General features: G+C 41.5%; 1 protein-coding gene across 2 annotated transcripts in view; it reads left to right on the top strand.

The window, feature by feature from the left end:
• sema6a (sema domain, transmembrane domain (TM), and cytoplasmic domain, (semaphorin) 6A) overlaps window positions 1–20082 on the top strand; it is a 177015-nt gene that overhangs the window by 96420 nt on the left and 60513 nt on the right. For both annotated transcript variants that reach the window (XM_041786846.1, XM_041786845.1), the window contains exons 5-9: window positions 1222–1284; window positions 4256–4357; window positions 14048–14138; window positions 18213–18332; window positions 18869–18957. In XM_041786846.1, the coding sequence (XP_041642780.1) occupies window positions 1222–1284; window positions 4256–4357; window positions 14048–14138; window positions 18213–18332; window positions 18869–18957 (465 nt within the window). The remainder of the gene's footprint in view (window positions 1–1221; window positions 1285–4255; window positions 4358–14047; window positions 14139–18212; window positions 18333–18868; window positions 18958–20082) is intronic.

The raw sequence follows: 20082 nt of genomic DNA, 5'->3' as shown, positions 1-20082 counted from the left end.
TTTTATTCAAACATGGGGCTCCACCCTATAAATCTCAGCTTAGGAACCCAGCTGCTCGTAGCTAGAGTGAAACATGTTGATGACAGCTCAGACAGAGCTGTTGTCTGTCACATATCACTCTGCTACACCAGTGTTGGCAGCAGAATGCCTTACATAAGCACTGCAACACAGTGATGGTGTTGCAAAAATCCATTCCATGGCAGAAATTTCCCAGGTGATGATATTGTTACTGGTTTACTGCCCACCACTAATGCATACAAAAAAAAAAAAGAAAAAACCCATTCTATATTTTCAGATTATTCAGAATGCATATTTACCCAGGCTCTCCTCTGTAATAACCCACTCTCCGCTTCATTCCAACCACTCCACGCTGCCATCACTTGCCCTCAACGTAATGCATGCAAACACAATTCAAACAAGGCCATTCTCGTGTATACAACAACCCGCCACCCTCCACCTCATCCACTTCAATGTCAAAGCACAGCGAGTGGGTCTTAATGAGAGCAGGCTGCAGATGAAAGGGCTGCTGGGAGAGGCGCAGATTGATTGATGACTGAGGGTCTTTAATCAGCGGCCGAGCTCCAAACATGTTGTACAACAGCGGCGGGTATGTGACGGTCTGAACCGGCAGCCCAGCACTGACCCTCAGGCCACACAAGGGACAGAAGAAATAAGTGGGGAATGTGTGTGTTTACCTGTGTGTGCAGTTATAACCAAGCATTGACTGATAAGTGCGTGTGACACTGAGAGATTGCTTATTCGTTTGTGTGTTTGTGGTTGACTGGCAGGTATTGGCAAGGGCTGACCCACAGGCCAAGGCAGTGTGTGTGTATGTGCAATGATGGCCTATCAATCTACTCAAATGAGCTCAGGGATGGTGGTTTGTGTGTTGGGGTGGGGGCTGTCCTTGGGCGGACTCTGCACTGATCCGGGGTCGGTATCGTATTTCCTCCTCCTGTGCTGAGAGTTAGAAGTTCAAGGAGGTAAACTGATCCCCAATCAGCTCTTGGAATAAAGTTCACCTCAGAGCAGGTGCCTCATTAGGAGGATCAATAATGGAGAATCTCAGATGATGATTATTGATCACAGTATAGATTGGCTATTGAGCTCTGCTGTGCCTTCTGTTTTTGCTCTTCCTGACTTTAATGTTTATCTTGTTTGCTCTCTGTTTTCTGTCTCTTTCCTTACCTCTTTTACCCTGTCTTTTTTTTTTTAATCCAGAAAATGACGTGGAAGTCCCGGCAGGCGGACGTGGACACCTGCAGAATGAAAGGGAAACATAAGGTAGAGAGAAAACATAAGCTCAGAAAATATGAATGCTGCAACATATGTGATTACATCTTGATTGTATTTGTCGAACAAATATCACTTAATCTAAAGAAAAACTCCTAAGAAATCATACGTTGCATAATGCAGATGTTACAGGTGTCATGCCTCTCTGTGTGACTGCTTCTTTCTCAATCATCAAAACATAATGCACAAAAATCTCACATAAGAAAAGAATAGACTAAAATTTGGCGTGCTATTGTACATTTGACGACCTTTTGCAGACACCTGACTACTGTGACATCACTCACTAAAGTCAAAGGAAGAGGTGTTGTTGGCATTCAGTAGACAACTATATGTATTTGAGAGTTAATTAAGTAAGAGAAATTAACAGAATACAATTAGCCTACTTAACACAACTTTTAGTTACTCTGCCAAATTAAGTGAGTCACTCAGGGTGTACACAAGCAAATACACAGGCAATGATATTAAAATAGACACATAAACCTCGGTTCCTATGTAGCTGCCCTGAGGAATACCATTAAAATGTCAGTAATGCTCAACAGACAACAGAAAGACTCATTCATGGGTATTCTCTCTGTTTTAAACATCTGGGTTGAAAGCCACCTGTAAACAGGGTCACGTGTTTAACTGCCATTCTGATGTTTTCTAGTGAAAGCCTATTCAGTGCTTCTGTTTCAAATGAGACATTGCTGGGGAAAATGCTGTTTTATGCTCAATTGAATATAATATGCAAGTATGCAAAACCAACATTTCTAGTTTTCTAAACTTTCCCTGTGCAAAATTTGCACTACACAAATTAGACAATTTGTGGACAGAATTATTTTTTAGCGCTGGTATCCAGTGAATAACATGCCCCTTTTGCCATCCAGGCTGGGACAGACTGTGTGACATCGCCTGTAAAATGTCTGTAGACAATCTTACCAGCTGATTTTTGACATCACCAATTAACAGTTGCAGCCATAATTAGGGCAGCAACTCAGCATCTACTCTTGTCTGCTGACTGTAACAGCAGTAGACATAATGTTAGTTGTTTATTGTAATATTAGACTTTATACAGCTGCCAATGGAGGTGCCTTATTCTTATTATTCTTTTTAAGTGTAATTGTTCTGTTATAATTGTATGTATTGATACGGCATTATGTCGTCATGTGCACTATGTCGACATATGTATTGAAACAGATTTTATACAGCTGTAAACACTGTGACGGCAGTTTTAATATGTTTTTCCCTCATAGCACAGTGAACAAAAAAAAAAGCCAGCAGATGGCAGCAGCCATAAAGCTGCAAGATGCAGCGCACGTCTCACTCAACCAAAACATGCTAATACTCAAAATGGTAACATGGATCATAGTGTTTTTTTTTTACAGCCAGCTTGCCAAAATGAAAAATTATTTTTCTTATAACAACAGAAAGTTAGGAGTTAGACATGAGTCATGCATGCTGTCACTAAGTAAAAAGCACTGCAGAAACACCAGTCTTCATCAACACATGACACCAGGCTTATTAGCAGTGAGCAACAACTGCTAGGCTCACTGAGCTAATCTATGTCCACACCACATGAATAACGCTGTAAACTCAAAGTTTCCCTAAACATCTGATCAGGAGATCATAAGCAGTACTTAATGCTTTATTTGTAAAGAAAAGAGCTGAACAGCAGCACTGATAACAAGCAGCACTGCTTAAGAAGTGTGAATAGCGCTGTTTAAACCCATCTTGCCCATTCTTAACAGAAACAGTAGTGGTGTTAATGCAGAAGTTAAGCAAAAATTCATTCTTACAAATTAAAGTGGGCTTATTGTAAAGTGAGTCCAGAATATTATATGAAAAGTCTGAAAAACAGCAACAGAGAGAGCCATTCTAAGTTAAAAAAGCTAAATATGACTGTATTTCTGTGTTTATAAAAAGTGTAGTGATTAAAAATAGACTATTTTAATTTACTTGGATCTCTGAGGATCTGAATTCAGACTGTGTTTTAAAGTGTAAGAATCTTTAAGCTTTATCTCTTCTGTTATCCTCTACAATAAAGAACAGTTGCTGCAGTGATTATTTAGGTGTGAATTCAACATATATCGCAACACATATTGGATGGTGACACTGTGGGAAATACCCAGTCAATCTGTGTGAAGTGCCTGGTTTCATACAGGAGAAGGCTACATGAAGTAAAGGCTTGTTTGTTTGCTTACTTACTGTTATATTTTTCTAAAAGTAATGATTTTTATGACTGTTAGAGCAGCTGAGAACTTCACAGGTTCTTCCTGATGTTTTTTTCATCTTTGTCACAAATAAAGTTACATAGAAATGAATGTTAAATGTGGAATATTGTTCACCTCTTCCACCAGCTCCCGCAGATGTTGTGATGAGACGTCAGTGTAGTAACGATTGCTCGTTTACTTGATCTTTTCCCCTGGATTCTCATAAGCACAATGGGATCCTGTTGCACAGACGGAGCAGGGCTAGAAGAGAATACTGCCAGCAGCAGTAAAAGTAAAAATTAAAGCAAGAGAGTCAGTGTTTCAATGTATGCTTAGACATGAGAGAGCAATGATATTGCACTTGTATAATAAAAATATGAAATTAAATTCTGCTCTTGCAAAGAATAAGTCACAGTATAATGTGTCTTCAGGAGGATTTTCAGGTGTAATAACACACTTAAAGTTCTTGAAATGCTGCTCTGGCTTTATTTAAAGGGCACACCCGTGAGAATATAGCACTATTATTGTATTTAATGCATTTACGCTCTGAAAAAGCTACAAATGAACTATTCTTTTATTTTTGTTCTACAGTGGCAATAATGTTGCATTTTTCATGTCCTACCTACTGTCATTTCTGACTGTACCATGAAAACTTTATGGAAGAAAAGACAAAGAAAACACCTTCAGTTTCAAACAGCCTGATCTCAGTGTATGAGTAGAAAAGACACAAATGTCACTGTGGACTTTTTCTCTCTTTCTTCTTCTCCTTGAAGGACGAGTGTCACAACTTCATCAAAGTCCTCCTGCAGCAAAACAATGACACCTTGTTTGTGTGTGGAACAAATGCTTTCAACCCCTCCTGTCGAACCTATAAGGTAAGAACGGACACAAACATGCACATCTACACTTACAGGGTTCATATACCAGCCTCTAAAAATTCCTGTTATGTCTACTATCTGTATGTTTTCTCCACTGTCATATTCTGTCTCCAGATGATTATTCAACCCAAACGATGTGGGTGTTTTTTTAAAGGGGGGTGTAAAGTTATGAAGCGTTGGACAAGGATGGATGACTTTCACAACTCAGCAGGCCCTCCTCCTATGTCTTTATCTCCAGGTGTACTTTGACACGCTCGATTTAGAAGCACAGCAACCTAACTACCTTTGCTCACACACAATCAAGCCCGGTCCTGAAATCCGACTTCTCCTGTAAACAGACACCTTGCTGGCCGCATTCATGCGGGCATGTTTGGAATAGTTTCAAAATACCCACAGACGAAGCAGAACCACCGTGTGAAGAAACATTTTTAATGGCCTGGAGTCAAGAAGAAGAGCAGGTCGACTTCAGGATTGACATTATGACCAAAAATAGAGACGGCAGACAGTGATCGACATGGAGAGAGAAAGAAAAATCAGCAGACAGGGAAGCAGACGGACAAGAAAAAATAGACAGGCAGAAAGACAAACACAAAACGTTGACAGGCTGTCTTGCAACTGCTGCCGAAACTGTCCCAATTTTTTCCTTCCCTGGTGACATAGATCTGTTGTTTTTGATGCCTTATTGTGAAGAGTGAGTGTTTTCCATTACAGTGAGCGAATAATAGCTCATTCACAAAAAGGTCTGAGTACCTGCTGCAGCTGGGCTGGCTGTGAGGACAACAAACATGCCAGTGTGAAAACAGAGCTTATTTTAATTTGAAGGTTTATTTTGACAAACTTTAAGGCACAAACTCTGCCTATATGTTCTCAAAAACAAACAAAAGTGCAGAGATTGTGGTTTCAAAATTACTTTCATTTCATTCGACTATCCGGAGGGGCTACGAGCTGTCATACAGAGAAATCAGATAAAAACAGGGTACAGGCGGGAAAGAAAGATGTAAGAATAATCAGAGAGACAGGCGCAGAGACAGAAAGAGGTTCTGTCCTGAAGGATGCTATTGTTTGCTTTGTTAGGATGATGCGGTGGTCACGGCACACTGAGATGTTATCTAGGTGGCCTGTGGGGAAAACTCTCCTGCTTTGCTTCACTAGATCTGTTTACCAGAGAAACAAGACATCTCCGCTCGGTTGCGTTTGCGGTTCAGCATGCTAAGCACACAGAGCGGACGTCTTTCAATTCAGTGACTCCCGCTGTAGGGTAAAAGTGGAATTTATGTCTCTGCATTTATCAGGCGTGGTTAGTTTTTATAGCTCCTCCGGTTATGGTTTCAAGGTTTGTGTTTGAGCTGTTGTCTGCACTGAGATTGCTGCCAGTCTGGTGGAGTTAAAGGGGGAAAGTGAGGGAAAGTGCAGTAAAACACAGTGAAGCTTGGTGAGATGACAAAACGAGGCTTGTGCAGACAGAGAAGTAAGTGTGTGCTGGGCATAAATTACAGTGCATGTTGGACGATGTTGATTTTTTCAAAATGTACTTGTTAATTTTTGTTTTTTATTTGTTTATCTAACAGGGACACAAAATAAATGTTCAGTTGTAAGCTTTGCCTTATATGTAAAATACATAGTAGATATCATCATGCATACAGGTTTTTATACAGGCCTTTTTTATGTATTTACCCAAGAAAATCTCATTGAGATCAAGAATCTCATTAAGAAGATTGTCCTGGCCAAGACAGGAAGCAGGACATTTAACATCCATAGTTAGATCCGTAAAACACAGATCAACCAGATCTTGGGTCACAGATCAAAGAGTCATCAGTCAGAACTCTACAACCTGATACATCTTCCTGATACATCTTCCTCAAACACCTTTAATCTACTTCTACAAAGACTTAAGGAGACAAGCTTAATCAGAAACATCATTTTCCTGCAGCAAATTTTAGGCTGAAGGAGCAGCGTACATGAAACCTCTTTCACCCATTTCCAGACACTCTGGGCACAGAAAATAAAACTTAGTCTCATGAGTGAGTCACAGGGCGAAGACTAGAGCTTCCAGCACTTTTCACATGAATGAAATCACACAAGTATGAGGGTAGCAGAATTTGTAATTAGAGATGCAAAGGTGCACTGGTTTAGCATCAGTATCAGCTGATATCAGCCCCACTGACAAACGCTGACCACTGGTAAATAATTTGCCATCAACAGGTCTACAAGGTATGGCTATTAAAGAATGAGACTGATGCTATAATACAATTTCATTGAAGATTTGTATTTTTCAATGTCTTTCTCCTTCAATATACTCCCCTTTTGCGTCAACTCACCGCTGCATTGATCAAAGCAGTCCAGTATGTCTTCTTCAGACAGTTCTTTTCTTAACTTCTGACACAGACTCAAGTGCTGTGATTTGTTTTTGGGCTAGAAACTGTTTTACTGAGAGCGCAGTAGGAGCTGTATCTTTTTCCACAACTTTGGAACCCTCCTAAACCTGAACCTCAAAAATCATACCCTTTATGCTAAAGAAAGCATTCAACATGGCCTCCATCCTTGTGATGATGGTGTTTTTCAATGCACTGACTGTCTTTTTGTCCCAGGATCCTGTTGGAAGATCCAAACTTCATCGCATATGTATTTGCACCATGGGTGAAGTCATCCACTGGGTTACAAGTTCCCTCCTGTGGATTTAGGTGATATAAGGACAATCAAGCTGAAGTCTACGTTTTCTCTCACAGCCAACTTCCCATCAGATATAAATCAAGTACGGCAGCACCTAGGGGGCCTCTTCCTGACACTCAGAGCTGCATTTACACTTTATACACTTAGATTTTTTCTGTCTTCTGTGGAGAGTGTTTGAAAACTCTGATTAAAGCAGGGGTGTCCAAACATTTTCCCACGAGAGCCACATATTGAAATATATAAGAACAGTGGGGCCACTTTCATATACTTCAGGATATGAGGATATTCAAGTTATAAACCAGTCTAATGTAGATTAAGATATTCTTAGTGATTGAGTGTGCTTACATGGCTAGTTAGTGGTTGGCAAGGCAAATAGCCAGTCAGTTGAAGGATTTTGGGGAGGCCAGTCAGACCTGGTTGACCCTGGCTATCATTGGCTATGCACCTGGAACGCTGCTGGTGCTGCTATTTAGTGGGCTTATTAACTGGGGCATTATAAATCAAGATAACATTGTTACTTTGGTTGCCAATATGTTTACCATTTACAGTGTTGTCTTAATGTAGTCCCAAATGAATAAAAACATATATAAATGATTCTTGTCAAAATGTTTGTTTACAGAATTAGCATGGTAGTACAGCCTTGTGCTGAAACTAAGAAGTGCAATACAGTCAAGCAAAAGCTTCATGTTCTTTTTATATTTGAAATTTGCTGCAGGCCAATCAAAAGTGAACCACAGCCCCATTTGGCCCCTGGGCCATAGTTTGGACACCCCTGGCTTAGAGTGTCTCCTTGTTGGTAACATAACATTGCCACTTTTATGTATGAGGATTGAAATGTGTGGACATTATGTGTTTGGGTGAACAGTATTTTATCCACCACAGTGAAAGCATTTTGAGAGATGCCACTAAAATCATCTTTTTCATCCCCCTTTCATAGCTAAAATGAACCAATTATCAAATTACAAAACAGAATTATCTCTTCCACCACACTTACTTAACTGTAATTTAGTTGGCTGTGAAATGGTTGAAAAGGCGTTTCTGATGGCCAGACTTGACCAAATATCAATGTTAAAATCACTGTTAGAGCTGGCTGTGTCAGACATGACGACAGCATCTGAAATATCATATAAAGCATCACTAATCGCTTTTACAAAAGCTTCTAATGCTCAAACAAATGTTGAGGGTGGAAGAGTATGGATGAAACAGAAGTGTGTATACACACATCCAAACACTGACAACTGTGCAAACAGGCAAACATACTACACACACATTTTCCAAATCACACACGCTCTGGGCTGCTGACAGCCTGGCAGACTCTCTGGGCAGATACCAGGCCTTTGATGGCGTGCTGGGCTCATCCACTATGCCTGGTCAGAAGTGTATGTGCGTGCGTGTGTGTGTTTGTGGTTAAATCCACCTTGGCCACAGTTTGCCTCTCCATCTCTCCAGTGTGACAGCGCTGAAAAGAGCTTCTGTTTCGGGGCCAGCCTCATCCCACATTAATCAACAACGCTGCAAGGGCGAGCGAGCGAGCGGGAGGGGGAGGGAGAGGGAGACAGAGGGGGCAGGGAGGGCACCCGGCTAAACCAGCGACACCAATCGTTGTCTTCTGTTCCAGCACCTCTCCAGCCTGGTTACCTCTTTATCTTCATCTTTTTTTGAATACTTTCTTTCTTAATTAGCTTCTTCTTTTTCTCCTCCCTTCACATTGTGTTGAAGATGTCAACACAAACACGCATTCATAGAGAAAAAACACAGACTGACACCTTGGCACTGTCGTCTCCCTCGTCACCTCACAGCACCCATCTCTTTCTCTGCATCTATTCCCTCTCACCCTCCTCCCCTCTCTCCTCCTCCTCTCCTGCCAGCCCTAATTCCTTCTTCCCCCTCTATCGCTCCCACCGTTCTGCCCGCCATCTTTCCCTCTGTTGCTTTCTCCCTCTGTCACTCCCTTGCTGCGCTGTAATAATAAACAGCCCATCCAGCTGGGCTGATATATGGCTGGAGTCAGTTTCATCGCCTGTTGCCAGGCGAAGCGAGGGAAACGGTTGGGAAGCTGGGAAGAAGAAAGTCCCAGGTGATACATCCTCGCCCTGATGTGGTGGACTGAGGTGCCCTGGGAAATTTCATCCTTGCATTATGAATTTCTATTAATGTACACCCATGAATGTATTTTAAGCAACAAGTAAGAAAGTATCTACATGTTCCTGTCTTTACAACTTATCTGAATGCCTTTTTGATTGGCATGTTGTTTATAACAAAGGCAGACACAAGACATGCAGTTATTAATGATTCTACAGAGGTAGGGCAAACAATGATCCAAATTTTTGTCATATTTGTGCATTTTTTCCATAATTGTTTTCCCTTAAAATTAATCATTTCAGAACTTGAAGGTTCAGATAAATGAGCTTCTTCCTCTGCTAACATATTTCTTTCACCAGCTGCAAAGCCTCCGGTCTCTGCTCTGGTGTAAAAGGTGGTCAGGGGAAAGGTTCATCCTCCCAGGGCTCAGAGACAGGCTGCAGAGAGAGAAATGGGCCATGACTATTAATCTCCCAGGGAGATGTGTCCTTGTTTGGTTTACACAATCGCTCCTGGACCAGGTGTGATTTGGTGCACTCGACCTTTAAGGATGGAGGGAAGGTTGTGCAGGTGGACACTCAACTCTGCTGCAAACTGTAGAGCCGGATCTGAAATGTCAGATATGTGAGATTCTCTTTCTCCTTTCTTGGCAATGATTAATCTCTCAGAGGCTGCCCTTTCTGTCACCAACAATTAGGACAAGCTCATAAATCAAAATACAAACCATGAGAACCACTAAAACTTGACAACCGTTACTGTAAGTATTTGTATTAAAATGACCTTTATTTCTTGATTTGATGAAATAAACAAGAAAAGCAAACCATTAATAACAAAACTCGAGAAAAATACCTGCTATATATGACAGTCAGCCCTTTTGTTTTTTTTTGATCCTGTTAAGTGTTACACTTATCAAGGCGACATGCTGAAAAGCATTTGTCATGGTCTGTACACTGCCACTGTCTGAAGTTAAAGACCCAAATAGGCGTTTTTCTTTGTCTTTACTTTTCAGTTTTCAGGTTGGCCTTTCCTGTCAGGCACCTCCAAAGTTTTTGTTGTTTTTTGGAGTGTACTCCATTTTTTCACATATTTATATGAACAGCCAAACCTTTTTGTTCTGACCTTTCCAGGACATTTTCAAATTTCCTTGTGAAGTTGAGTGAGCCCATTTCCTCAGTGGAGAATATCAGGGAAAATTACATTGATCTCCGAACATAATGAAGCAGCTTCAAACTATTTTCTGTCAACAAGTATGATCTTTAGAACTCATGTTTATTCTATGAATTCATAAAAAAGCACAGTTTTTATTTGTATTGCACAAAGAAGAGGAGTATGCAGGAGGAGAATTGAGGGAGATGGAGAAAGAAGAAACCAAGTGGTGCAGAATAAGGGAAGAGGAAAAAGCAGAAACCATGGGATGCAAAAAGGAAGAGATGGAGGTGCAGATAATAAGAGAGAGGAGGGAGACATAAAAAATAGAGATGAACGGGGCATAAAGAAATAAGAGGGAGATGCAGAAAAAAGGAAGACAATGATGCAGAAATAGGAGAGAAGAAGGAGATCCAAGAAAATTTAAGAGGGAGATGCAGAAAAAAAGAAGAAATAAGAGGGAGATGCAGAAAAATAGATAAAGATGCAGAAATAAGAGAGAAGAGGGGGATGAAGAAAGACAAGAGGAGAAACAGAAAATAGAGAAGGAAACGCAGAGAGAAATAAGTGGGAGATGCAGTAAATAAAGAGAAAAGGGGAATGCAAAAAAACGAGAGGATGAAGATGCAGAAAAAGTGACGAGGGAGATGCAGAAAACAATGAGAAGATGAAAATGCAATAAGACAGAAGGAGGTGCAGAAAAAGGTTAAGAGTGAGATACAAAAAAAGAGAAGAGGGAGATGCAGAACAAAAGATACAGATGCAGAAATGAAAGAGAAGAGGGAGATGCAGAAGGGCTGCACAATGGCTCTTCATTCTGATTCCTGACAAATGGTGATAGTAAACTGTTCAGAGATTTGGATGGAGGTGTGACACATTATGCCAGCCCTGTGATTTACTGGTGACTAGTCTAGGGTATACCCAGCCTCTGGTCTAATGACAGCTTTTATTGGCTGCAGCCTACACTGGATATAGATGATGGATGTGTGAAAACAGCTTGTCTATGGTTTGTCCTCTGAAATTGTTGTTGTCTGACCTTTTTTATTTGATCTGTATGATTAAGAAGGCAGCTGTGGATGTGTGATAATTAGTAGAACGTTGGCTCAGGTAAGCCTAAGTTTGTCTGCTGAGATTTGAATAAATCTTAAGCTTAAGATTGATAAAAATGTTCCATAAAGAAGTCATAAGACGAAATGAGACACAGAAACAGAACGTGTCCCTCACCCTGAATTTTGTAGCTGATGCTGAACCAATTATAACACTCCTGATGGGCATGTTTTGGATCTACATTGTGTTTGTCTAATTAATTAGCATATAGCCGATGGTAAAGCACCAGCGAGCTGCTGTAGTAATTAATTCATCTAGATACACAGCACCCGGAGCCAAGGTTACTGTACATTTGTCTGCTGAGCTCTAGTCGATCCCTGCAGAACAGTACGGCGCTGACGAACTGTGACAGCCTCACTGTTCTATTCCCATTACTTTGAATTGTGTCTCCACAAAGCTGAAGCACTTCTTTTTTTCTAGAGGTTGACAGCATAATCAGTTTTTTTCTGGTAAACAAAGTGTAAAAAAAGTCCGTCTGGCTGTTCAGACATCAAATTTCTTTACGGTAATGTTCAGAAAATGTTGTGTTTCAGTGTGGCAGTTTTATGGAGAGCTGTTGGAAAATATTGCATATTGCTTTGGACAAGGCTAATAACATGGAGCAAGTGAGCGCTCAGTTGTTGGCATGGCTCCCCGCGTTGCCGACTTGACAGGAGCTGTGCGTATATCTGCGGCCGGGCGGGGAGTGCCTTCCTCTGTTCAAACGACAGGAACGGATCAGTGACAGGCAGCCGAGTCCAGCAGACAGAGGTCAGCGCCTCTGTGAAATCAACTGAGTGGATTGCGGGGCGGGGGCTGCTGTGGCGTGAGAGATATGCTAGTGTGTGTTTGTGATGTGTCAAAGGAGGGAGGGTGTGTTTGTGTTTGGTGGCTGACACAGTCACAGAAGCTGCTGACGTTTCAGCCGGCCCTGCATGTCGCTCTGCACATCCAGACGCTGTGATTCAATGGACGCACCTGACCTTCAGCTACACCCGTCCCTTATGATTAACTCAGCCTGATCTATAATTACAGCCTCCCCTGTCTATCAGCGATATATTGTATATCTTCATACACGCTTGCCTCCCTGTAGTCTGATTTCTGAGAAAACAGAAGGAATCAGATATTGAGAAATGCACTGCTGTCCATGCCTCTGTTTGTTGTAAAAGGTCACTTGTAATTTTCTCTGCCAAATCAGCCTCGACAATTTCTCTGGCAGGATTTTCCAGCATTGCGCCGGCTTGTATATGTGTATGTGACCTTTTTAGTGGGCAGATGATAACCGTTTCCGCCGAGACAGGAATAGAAAAACAAAATGACCTGTTTAGAGACTAGAAAGGCTGGCGTAAGCAGTTTGCAGCCTTGGCAAGCGATGCTCGTATTTGTGGAGAGTAAAGGGACTAAGTGAGGATGCAAGGAAGTAGTAAACAGAAGAGATAGAGAAGAAAGATGATGATGTATTGTGAACTCTGCAGGAAAAACAGTGTGCTTGGTGATCTTCCCTGACCTCAGTTGCTGGCCAGCAGAGCTTGGCTTTTCTTCTTTTCTCTCGTGTGTGTGTTTACAGGCTCTCTGGTGTTTAGCCAGGGTAAGAGAGTATCCTAAGGCATCCTGACAAGACAAGCCGACCCATGTTGGGATGAGAATAACCTTTCACCCACATCTTATTCTCCACCATGCTCTGCCAATTGAACTGCAACCAAACTGGGCGCAAAACAGGAAAATATTGTCAAAATTCCAGCTCGCAGAGATCATCCCACTAAGCCTTAAACTAGATGAGCGCTGCCTCTGAAACAATGAATAAAACCTCAAAATAGCTCATGGAAATGGGACCACTGAGTGACTGCATGATAAAATTAGCTGTAAGTTTGAATGAACTACACAACCAGCACCAAAAAGTACAACTTTTACATCAGTTCTGTGCAGAATTACATCCAGAATCAGAATCAGGAGTGTGGTTTTGCCCAAGGAAACGCTCTAAGCACAAGAAAAAGTGGAGGCTGCAAAATATAAAATAATGACTGCTGTATGATCTGCTATTTAAAAACTCCTGTGGTTCAGAAAAAAAATCTCACATTCCCCCGCTCAGGGCCGTGTGCTCACCCATTTTCCCCATGCCCATTTATTTCCTCTTCAGAGTAAAAGCACAGACTTCAAAAATCAGGGCAGGGTAAAGCACCGAGGTAAAATGGGTTAAAGAGCTGTCTCTAGGGTTGTTAAAAGTCGTCTTAACGCCAAGACAGTTGAAGGATAAAGGATGGCAGCGGGAACCAAAGCACATCCACCCATGCTGTGAAACATGTTGTTGTGGAATATGTCAGGGCTTTTTTGTAATCTCCCTCCATGACAGTTTCCCAGACCCTCCCAGATGGGCGACTTTGACAGCTCTCAGTGGGATGCCAGAGGGGCATCCACGGGATATGAGTTTGGGTCAGGAGGAGATGGACGCACTCCTGTGCTGGGCAGAACAGCTTGTTGGGACTATTTTATTGTGACTCATATCACATTTCTCCACTTTATCATTGTTTTTAGCACTGCTGTAGTACTGATATTATTTTGACATTTGAACATACTTCTTCTTCCCCTGACCTAAATCTTTCACCAACACTTCCTGTCTTAGATATATTCAGAGTCCATTGTTTCTTTAAAAACACTGCATTGTTTTGACCCTGTGATGACCTTTGACTTTATTTTTGACCCTAGACGGACACTCTGGAGGCTCTGGGAGAGGAGATCAGTGGGATGGCACGCTGCCCGTATGACGCCAAGCATGCCAATGTTGCCCTGTTTGCAGGTAAAATTAATGCATTTCATACTTTGTGTTTATTTGTCTTCATTAAAAGAAATGCTCAATTCTCTTCAATTAGCACATTCACGGGTCTACTTTTCTCTAAAGCAGGCCTCTGTTAAAGGGTTGCAGCTCTAATCACAGAATTTGGTGAACCAACTCTGATCATATTAGTCCACAAAAAGAAGTTTTGTTAATATGAAATTGGTCTGTTGCTGTGGGAAAATTAAAAGTTATGAGATAAAAACAGTGGCTGAAATAAAAAAAGCACTGAAATCACCTCAAAGGGGGTACACACTACCGGATAATCGTCCCACTTTTAGGTCAGATCCCCTCTTTGGATCGCAGACTGCAAAGCCCGATTACTGGATTGTTCTAAAGATTCTCATGCCGGATTTTCCTGTAGGGTGAGGTGTGTTAAGTGTAATTTTATCATTTCCTATCTGCTCAGAAGACAATCTGAGCTGCTCTGACTTGAAATCATAAATATTAAAAATGTCGAAGACAGACCTGGAATATCAAACATGTCAGGTATTTAAGATCAGGGAGGCTCTGACATGTTGATGAGCCGTAAAATAGCTAAACGTAGCACAAAAAGTACGGAAATTTGTGTTTTATAGATTACTTCTTTTTCATAACAATGCCTCTTGGCAATAAATCATAGACAGTTGGAAATCCTGTTTGAGTTTGGTTTCCCTTTTAAATGTTGCCACATTTGTCAGGAACATGTTTTTGTGGGATGAGCAGCAGAGCTGAGTATGTGGGTCTTTTCTGCCAATGCCAAACAGCTTTTTCTATCGCTGACTCTTGTTTGGTGGATTGGGTGGTCAAAGTGTAAAGAAACAAGACATATTGGCAATTTAATGATTTAGCCATTCACCAAACAGGAGCTTCAGTAGCGTGTGGAAGAACCATACACGACCACAACAGCCTGTCACCTCTTCCTCATGCTGGTCACCAGCCTGGTCACACACTTCTGTGGGATGACATCACATTCTTGAACCAGCATTTGTTGCAAGTCAGCCAACGTGGTTGTGTTGGTCACTCTGGAAGAAACAGCACACCCCAGTTGATCCCGCAAGTATTCAATGGGGCTGAGGTCAGGACTGCTGGCAGGCCATTCAAGCCTATCAACTCCCAAATTCTGGAGGTAGTCTCTGATAAAACCTGCTATGTGGGGGCGAGTGTTGTCATCTTGGAGGATAGAGTTCGGTCCCAGACTGTGGAGATATGGATTTGCTACTGGTTGCAGAATATCATCTCAATATCTCTCTGCATTGAGATTACCTCCAATGATGACAATCAGGCCCATGATTGGCTGAACCTTGGGGTAGCAGAAGCTGAAAGCAAGAATCAGTAGAAACACCAGAATAAGCTGTTTGGCATTGGCAGAGAAGATCTGGCAAATTTTTTGGGGGGGTGCAATGCAGGATAAGATTTATTGCCAAGAAGCATTATTACAACAAAGACATGATCCACTAAACACAAATTTCCTTACTTTTTGTGCTAGGTGTATACTGACACCACAAACCTAGGGATTATTTGGACAAATAGTCATTTGGGACGGGCTTCACATTTAAGGAGGGAGGTATGTTTGTAACCAGCCTAATTCAAACAAAACACACAAGTAAGAAAAGACAGAACAGGCAGTAGGATTCAGCAGTGTTTAAAGACTGGTTAATGAGAAATATTCATGTGGCCCAGTTTACATTAGCTTTGTTTACATGTGCAATATTTCCTCAGCCCGATTAAAATCCTTCTAATTAGGGATTCAAATTTCACTGTTTACATTGATGCTAAATAAAGTGTTCCAATTAAGATGTATGTATACATGCATCAAGCATTTAATCAGAAAAAAACAATTTTGACGTACATGGAGTCGTCTGCCAGTCTAATCTGCCACAAGACGGCTAGAGAAAGCTGTTCTTTCTGCCTGCGGTGTAAACAAACACTGCTTTCCATGCACACCTCCAGATATGTTATTCTCCTACTCTCTCATATTATTGGCTTTGGATGTCTGCGTTTTATCATGGTTTGGTGGATTCTGGCTTCATCCAGCTTTTCATGAATTTGTTTGAAGACATGAGTGTTTCTAGGCCGTTGACCACTGAGACATTTGTCATTCCTGGGCTTGTTTCATGTCTCCAGGAAAAGTTGTGCTGGTTAAAGAGCAGTTTTGCTATGTTCCTGCTATGGTTTTACCTATTAGTGTGATAAAGAGGGGAAACTAATGACATCATTAGGAGCAGGTGTGCAGTAAGAGTAATTTCAACCCAGAAAAACAGGAATTATCCCCTTGAGCGGTTACACAGATGCCCCTCTTTTTGACAAGAATCAAATCTCTTCCAGAGTGGATGAGGTTGGACAAGTCTCTCAAAACTGAGCTGTTAACGTGATGCATTTTGATTCTTATTTGTTCTTATTTATTTTAATTAGTAGTGGTCCATATAGACACAGTAATTTTCTTACTCAATCATCAGGCGAAACGCTCGCTAAGTGCGATTTAAAACAGCTGACGTGAGGAGCTCAAGAGGTTGTTGTTTCTCAAATTGATACTATGGATGGATTGATGGATTGACCAGATTCCATGTCTTTCATCAGGCAGATATTGCTCTTTCACTTAAGCACCACCTTGACAAAGTTTTTTTCCCTGAATGAAGAACAAGTCCAAGACAACAACTGCAACACTCACATCCTCATCATGTGTAACAGTAGCACACATGGATAAAGGAGCAACTTGTTTAAAATGTCTGATTCCTCTGATAAGCAGCAGCTTAACAGGGTGAGACAAGACCCCTCTGCTGAACATCCTAGGGTCCATTCAGCCTTAAAACCCTGCTCTGCTTGTTATCATTTTCATATTTTTTACATTTGTCATCACCATAATATTGGGACATCCTTTAAAATGGCCTAACAGAGGAGAAATTCTTCCATTAGTGAAGTAAAGATGAAGTATATGTGATATTACTACTACTCCTTGGCTGCCATAAGGCAAAAACATTCCCCCCATTTCCTCCTATCTGCACTCATTAAACACTGGAACATGTTGGAGCTAGATGGGAAAGTTGAGTCTATTTGAGCAGGGGGATTAGTTGCGGTTGTATTTAATATTGTTCTTAATACCCTGCGGTTTATTGTAATGGCAGCACTTTGACAACATGTCAGGAGAGGAGGCCAATCCGTGTTAAATGCACCCGAGCAAAGCATTGAACTCCAGGCCACAGAAAGAATTTGCTGTTTTTTAGAGCATGTTGAAAACCCATCAATAGAATTGTGGTTTCAGAAAAAACATAATCCCTTTTCTCCTTCTTTTATTGTACTTTCCTGTCATTCTCTTCACCTCTTGTTAGTTTTCTATCAAAATGCAGGACATTAAGAATAAGTCACAGGGACCAGGATGAGTCAGCTTTCCGTTGGCGTGGTGCAACACTTCTGATGCAACTGACCCGCAGGCCGCTAAAGACATTCAGTCCCCCGTTCATACTTGCTGTGAAGCGATTTATGGCCGCATTGATGAGCTGTCCCTGCCGAGGAGGCGAGCAAACGCCTAGCTCGACCGGTTAATGTGTAGCAGAGCTGGAGCTGGAAGCACTGAGTAATCAAGAGGGCTCCTCTGACTGCTATCCTTTCAATTATGTAGTTTGAGTTTCCACTGTGGTTAAAGCCCAGGCAGGCTGAGGTCATGCTGGTGGTGGATTGTGTTCGTCAAGCATATGCGTGTGTGCGTATGTGACTGTGGGTTTCTGAGCTGCTCTCTGAGAACTGTATGTTGGGTTTGAAGTGTATTTGCAAGAGCGAGCAATTACAAATGTGCAACATGTTAAAGTGTATGTACAGCCTGTTTGTTGTCCATCAGAGAGTTTCTTTGGTTTGTGTGATTCATTCATTTTCCAGCTTCGAGCCATCTGTAACATGTTTTTGTATCCAGCCACAGAGAGCTGGCTTTGTGTGTTTTTGTTTTGACTTAACTCTCCTCTCTTCACCTTCTTCTCTTCCTTTATGGCTCTCTCTGCCTCTTTGTCCTCTCTGTCTCCATCTTCTGTTCTTATTGCTCTTTCCGTCTCTGTGTTCCCTCTCCAGATGGCAAGCTGTACTCGGCCACCGTAACAGACTTTCTAGCAATCGATGCGGTCATCTATCGTAGCCTTGGAGACAGCCCGACTCTGCGCACTGTCAAACACGACTCCAAATGGCTTAAAGGTGAGTGTGTGTTTAAGGGAGAAGTAGGGGGAGCGCAAACACATCCTCAGAGCTTGAAAGCTGAGTGACAAGCTAGAAAACAAACTCAGCATTCAACATGCATGCTTGAATATCTGTTTGCCTTTGTGTGATTTATGACATGCGCTGTCTTTGTGTGTGTATATGAATGTAGGCATGAAGAGCAGGAGCACTTATGCTAATGCTACATGCTCTGTTTGACAGAGTCATTTTTGCCAACCTGTGCAGGCAGAGTTGATGTAGCCAGGAAATTGCTCTGCCCCGGGGAGAAACAAGCACAAGTCCAGCCTGTCAAAACTCAATAGAGAGATTCTCTCTTTCTCTGCATGCAAATTGCTTCGCTGATATGATGGATGATAGATTGAGGCACTCAAGGCTCACAGTCGGTGCTCTTCTGCATAATGTGACAGATATCCTGGCTGTTTACTGTGAAATATGGTGTCAGAGCTGTTTTATCAATGCAAAACGTCACTTTGAGTCATATTTTATTATTTTTTTCCCCTTCCCTCCTCCCGCAGAGCCCTACTTTGTGCAAGCGGTCAATTACGGCGACTTCATCTACTTCTTCTTTCGGGAAATTGCGATGGAATACAACACAATGGGAAAGGTAAGCACAGGGCCCAATTGTTCTGCTGCTGTTTGAAGCCTAATCAGAGGTGACTTCCTATTTACTGGGAAAATTGGGAAGTGCTGGAGGAAACTAACAGGATATGGGTGTATCACATAACTGGAAGGAGGCTTTCAGAAGCTGTAAAGTGGCCAAGCATTTTTCAGTAACAGATAAACACCGGGCAGGATGCAGGACCCCAAAATAGCCCTGAAAAGAAAAAGCTGAGAGCCCATTTTGAGGTCTAAATATATCTCTTGAAGTGCACGTCCACATCTATCTGGAAATGCTCCAATTTGACCCACTGTCTCTATGTTTCCCAAGAGGAATTCCTCTGATGTGTCTCTGAGAAATTAGAGGAGAAAGCTGAGGACTTTCAACAGTTTAGACACTTTTCTATTAACCTTAGCAATTTAGCTTTGGATCCTGCCCTAAAGAAGCCTTAATGGACTCCAGGTAGAAGAAGTTAATGTATGAAATTGGATATGTTTCTAAAGAAATTAAGGGCATTTTCACATCAGGCATGATTATGATTGCTCCCCTGCTGGTCTGCTTTCATCAGCACCAATGCAACATTATTCCATGCCCAAGCACAACAGTGTATTTATTTTAATACTGTAGCTTTGCAAGTAGTTTGGATGCCAATTAGCCAAGAAGAAGAAAGAATTAGAGACAACCAAGGCAACCACTCAGTGTTGATGTTTATTTATCTTTTATACTTCATTGTGTCCTTTATACTTTATACTTTATTGGTTACACTGTTGTTCACCTTCACTTATTCAAAATATTTGAGTAAGTAAGTAAGTAAGTAAATACATCAATGAATAATGCATTCATTAACAAGATGTTTAATACCCATTTAAGTATCACAAATATTTGTTTATCTTTCTGCCATGGAAGCACAGGTAGACTGACATGCAAACATAAAGCCCAAATCTGCAAAGGAATTACAGATAAAAGTATGCACAAAACACCAAAACAAACACAAAAACACAAGAGCTTAGGCTTTGACATTTCATTTCTAAAGGTAGGGATTTTGCAATATCCAATTTCATTTTTACACGGCATTAAACATGGTTCCACTAACAACTCAGGTCGACATTTGTTTATACTCCATGTGGACAA

This window comes from Cheilinus undulatus, linkage group 5, assembly GCF_018320785.1.
Source record: "Cheilinus undulatus linkage group 5, ASM1832078v1, whole genome shotgun sequence".
NCBI lineage: Eukaryota > Metazoa > Chordata > Actinopteri > Labriformes > Labridae > Cheilinus > Cheilinus undulatus.
The sequence above is the reverse complement of the archived record's forward strand: the minus strand, read 5'-3'. Positions and strand labels throughout refer to the sequence as shown.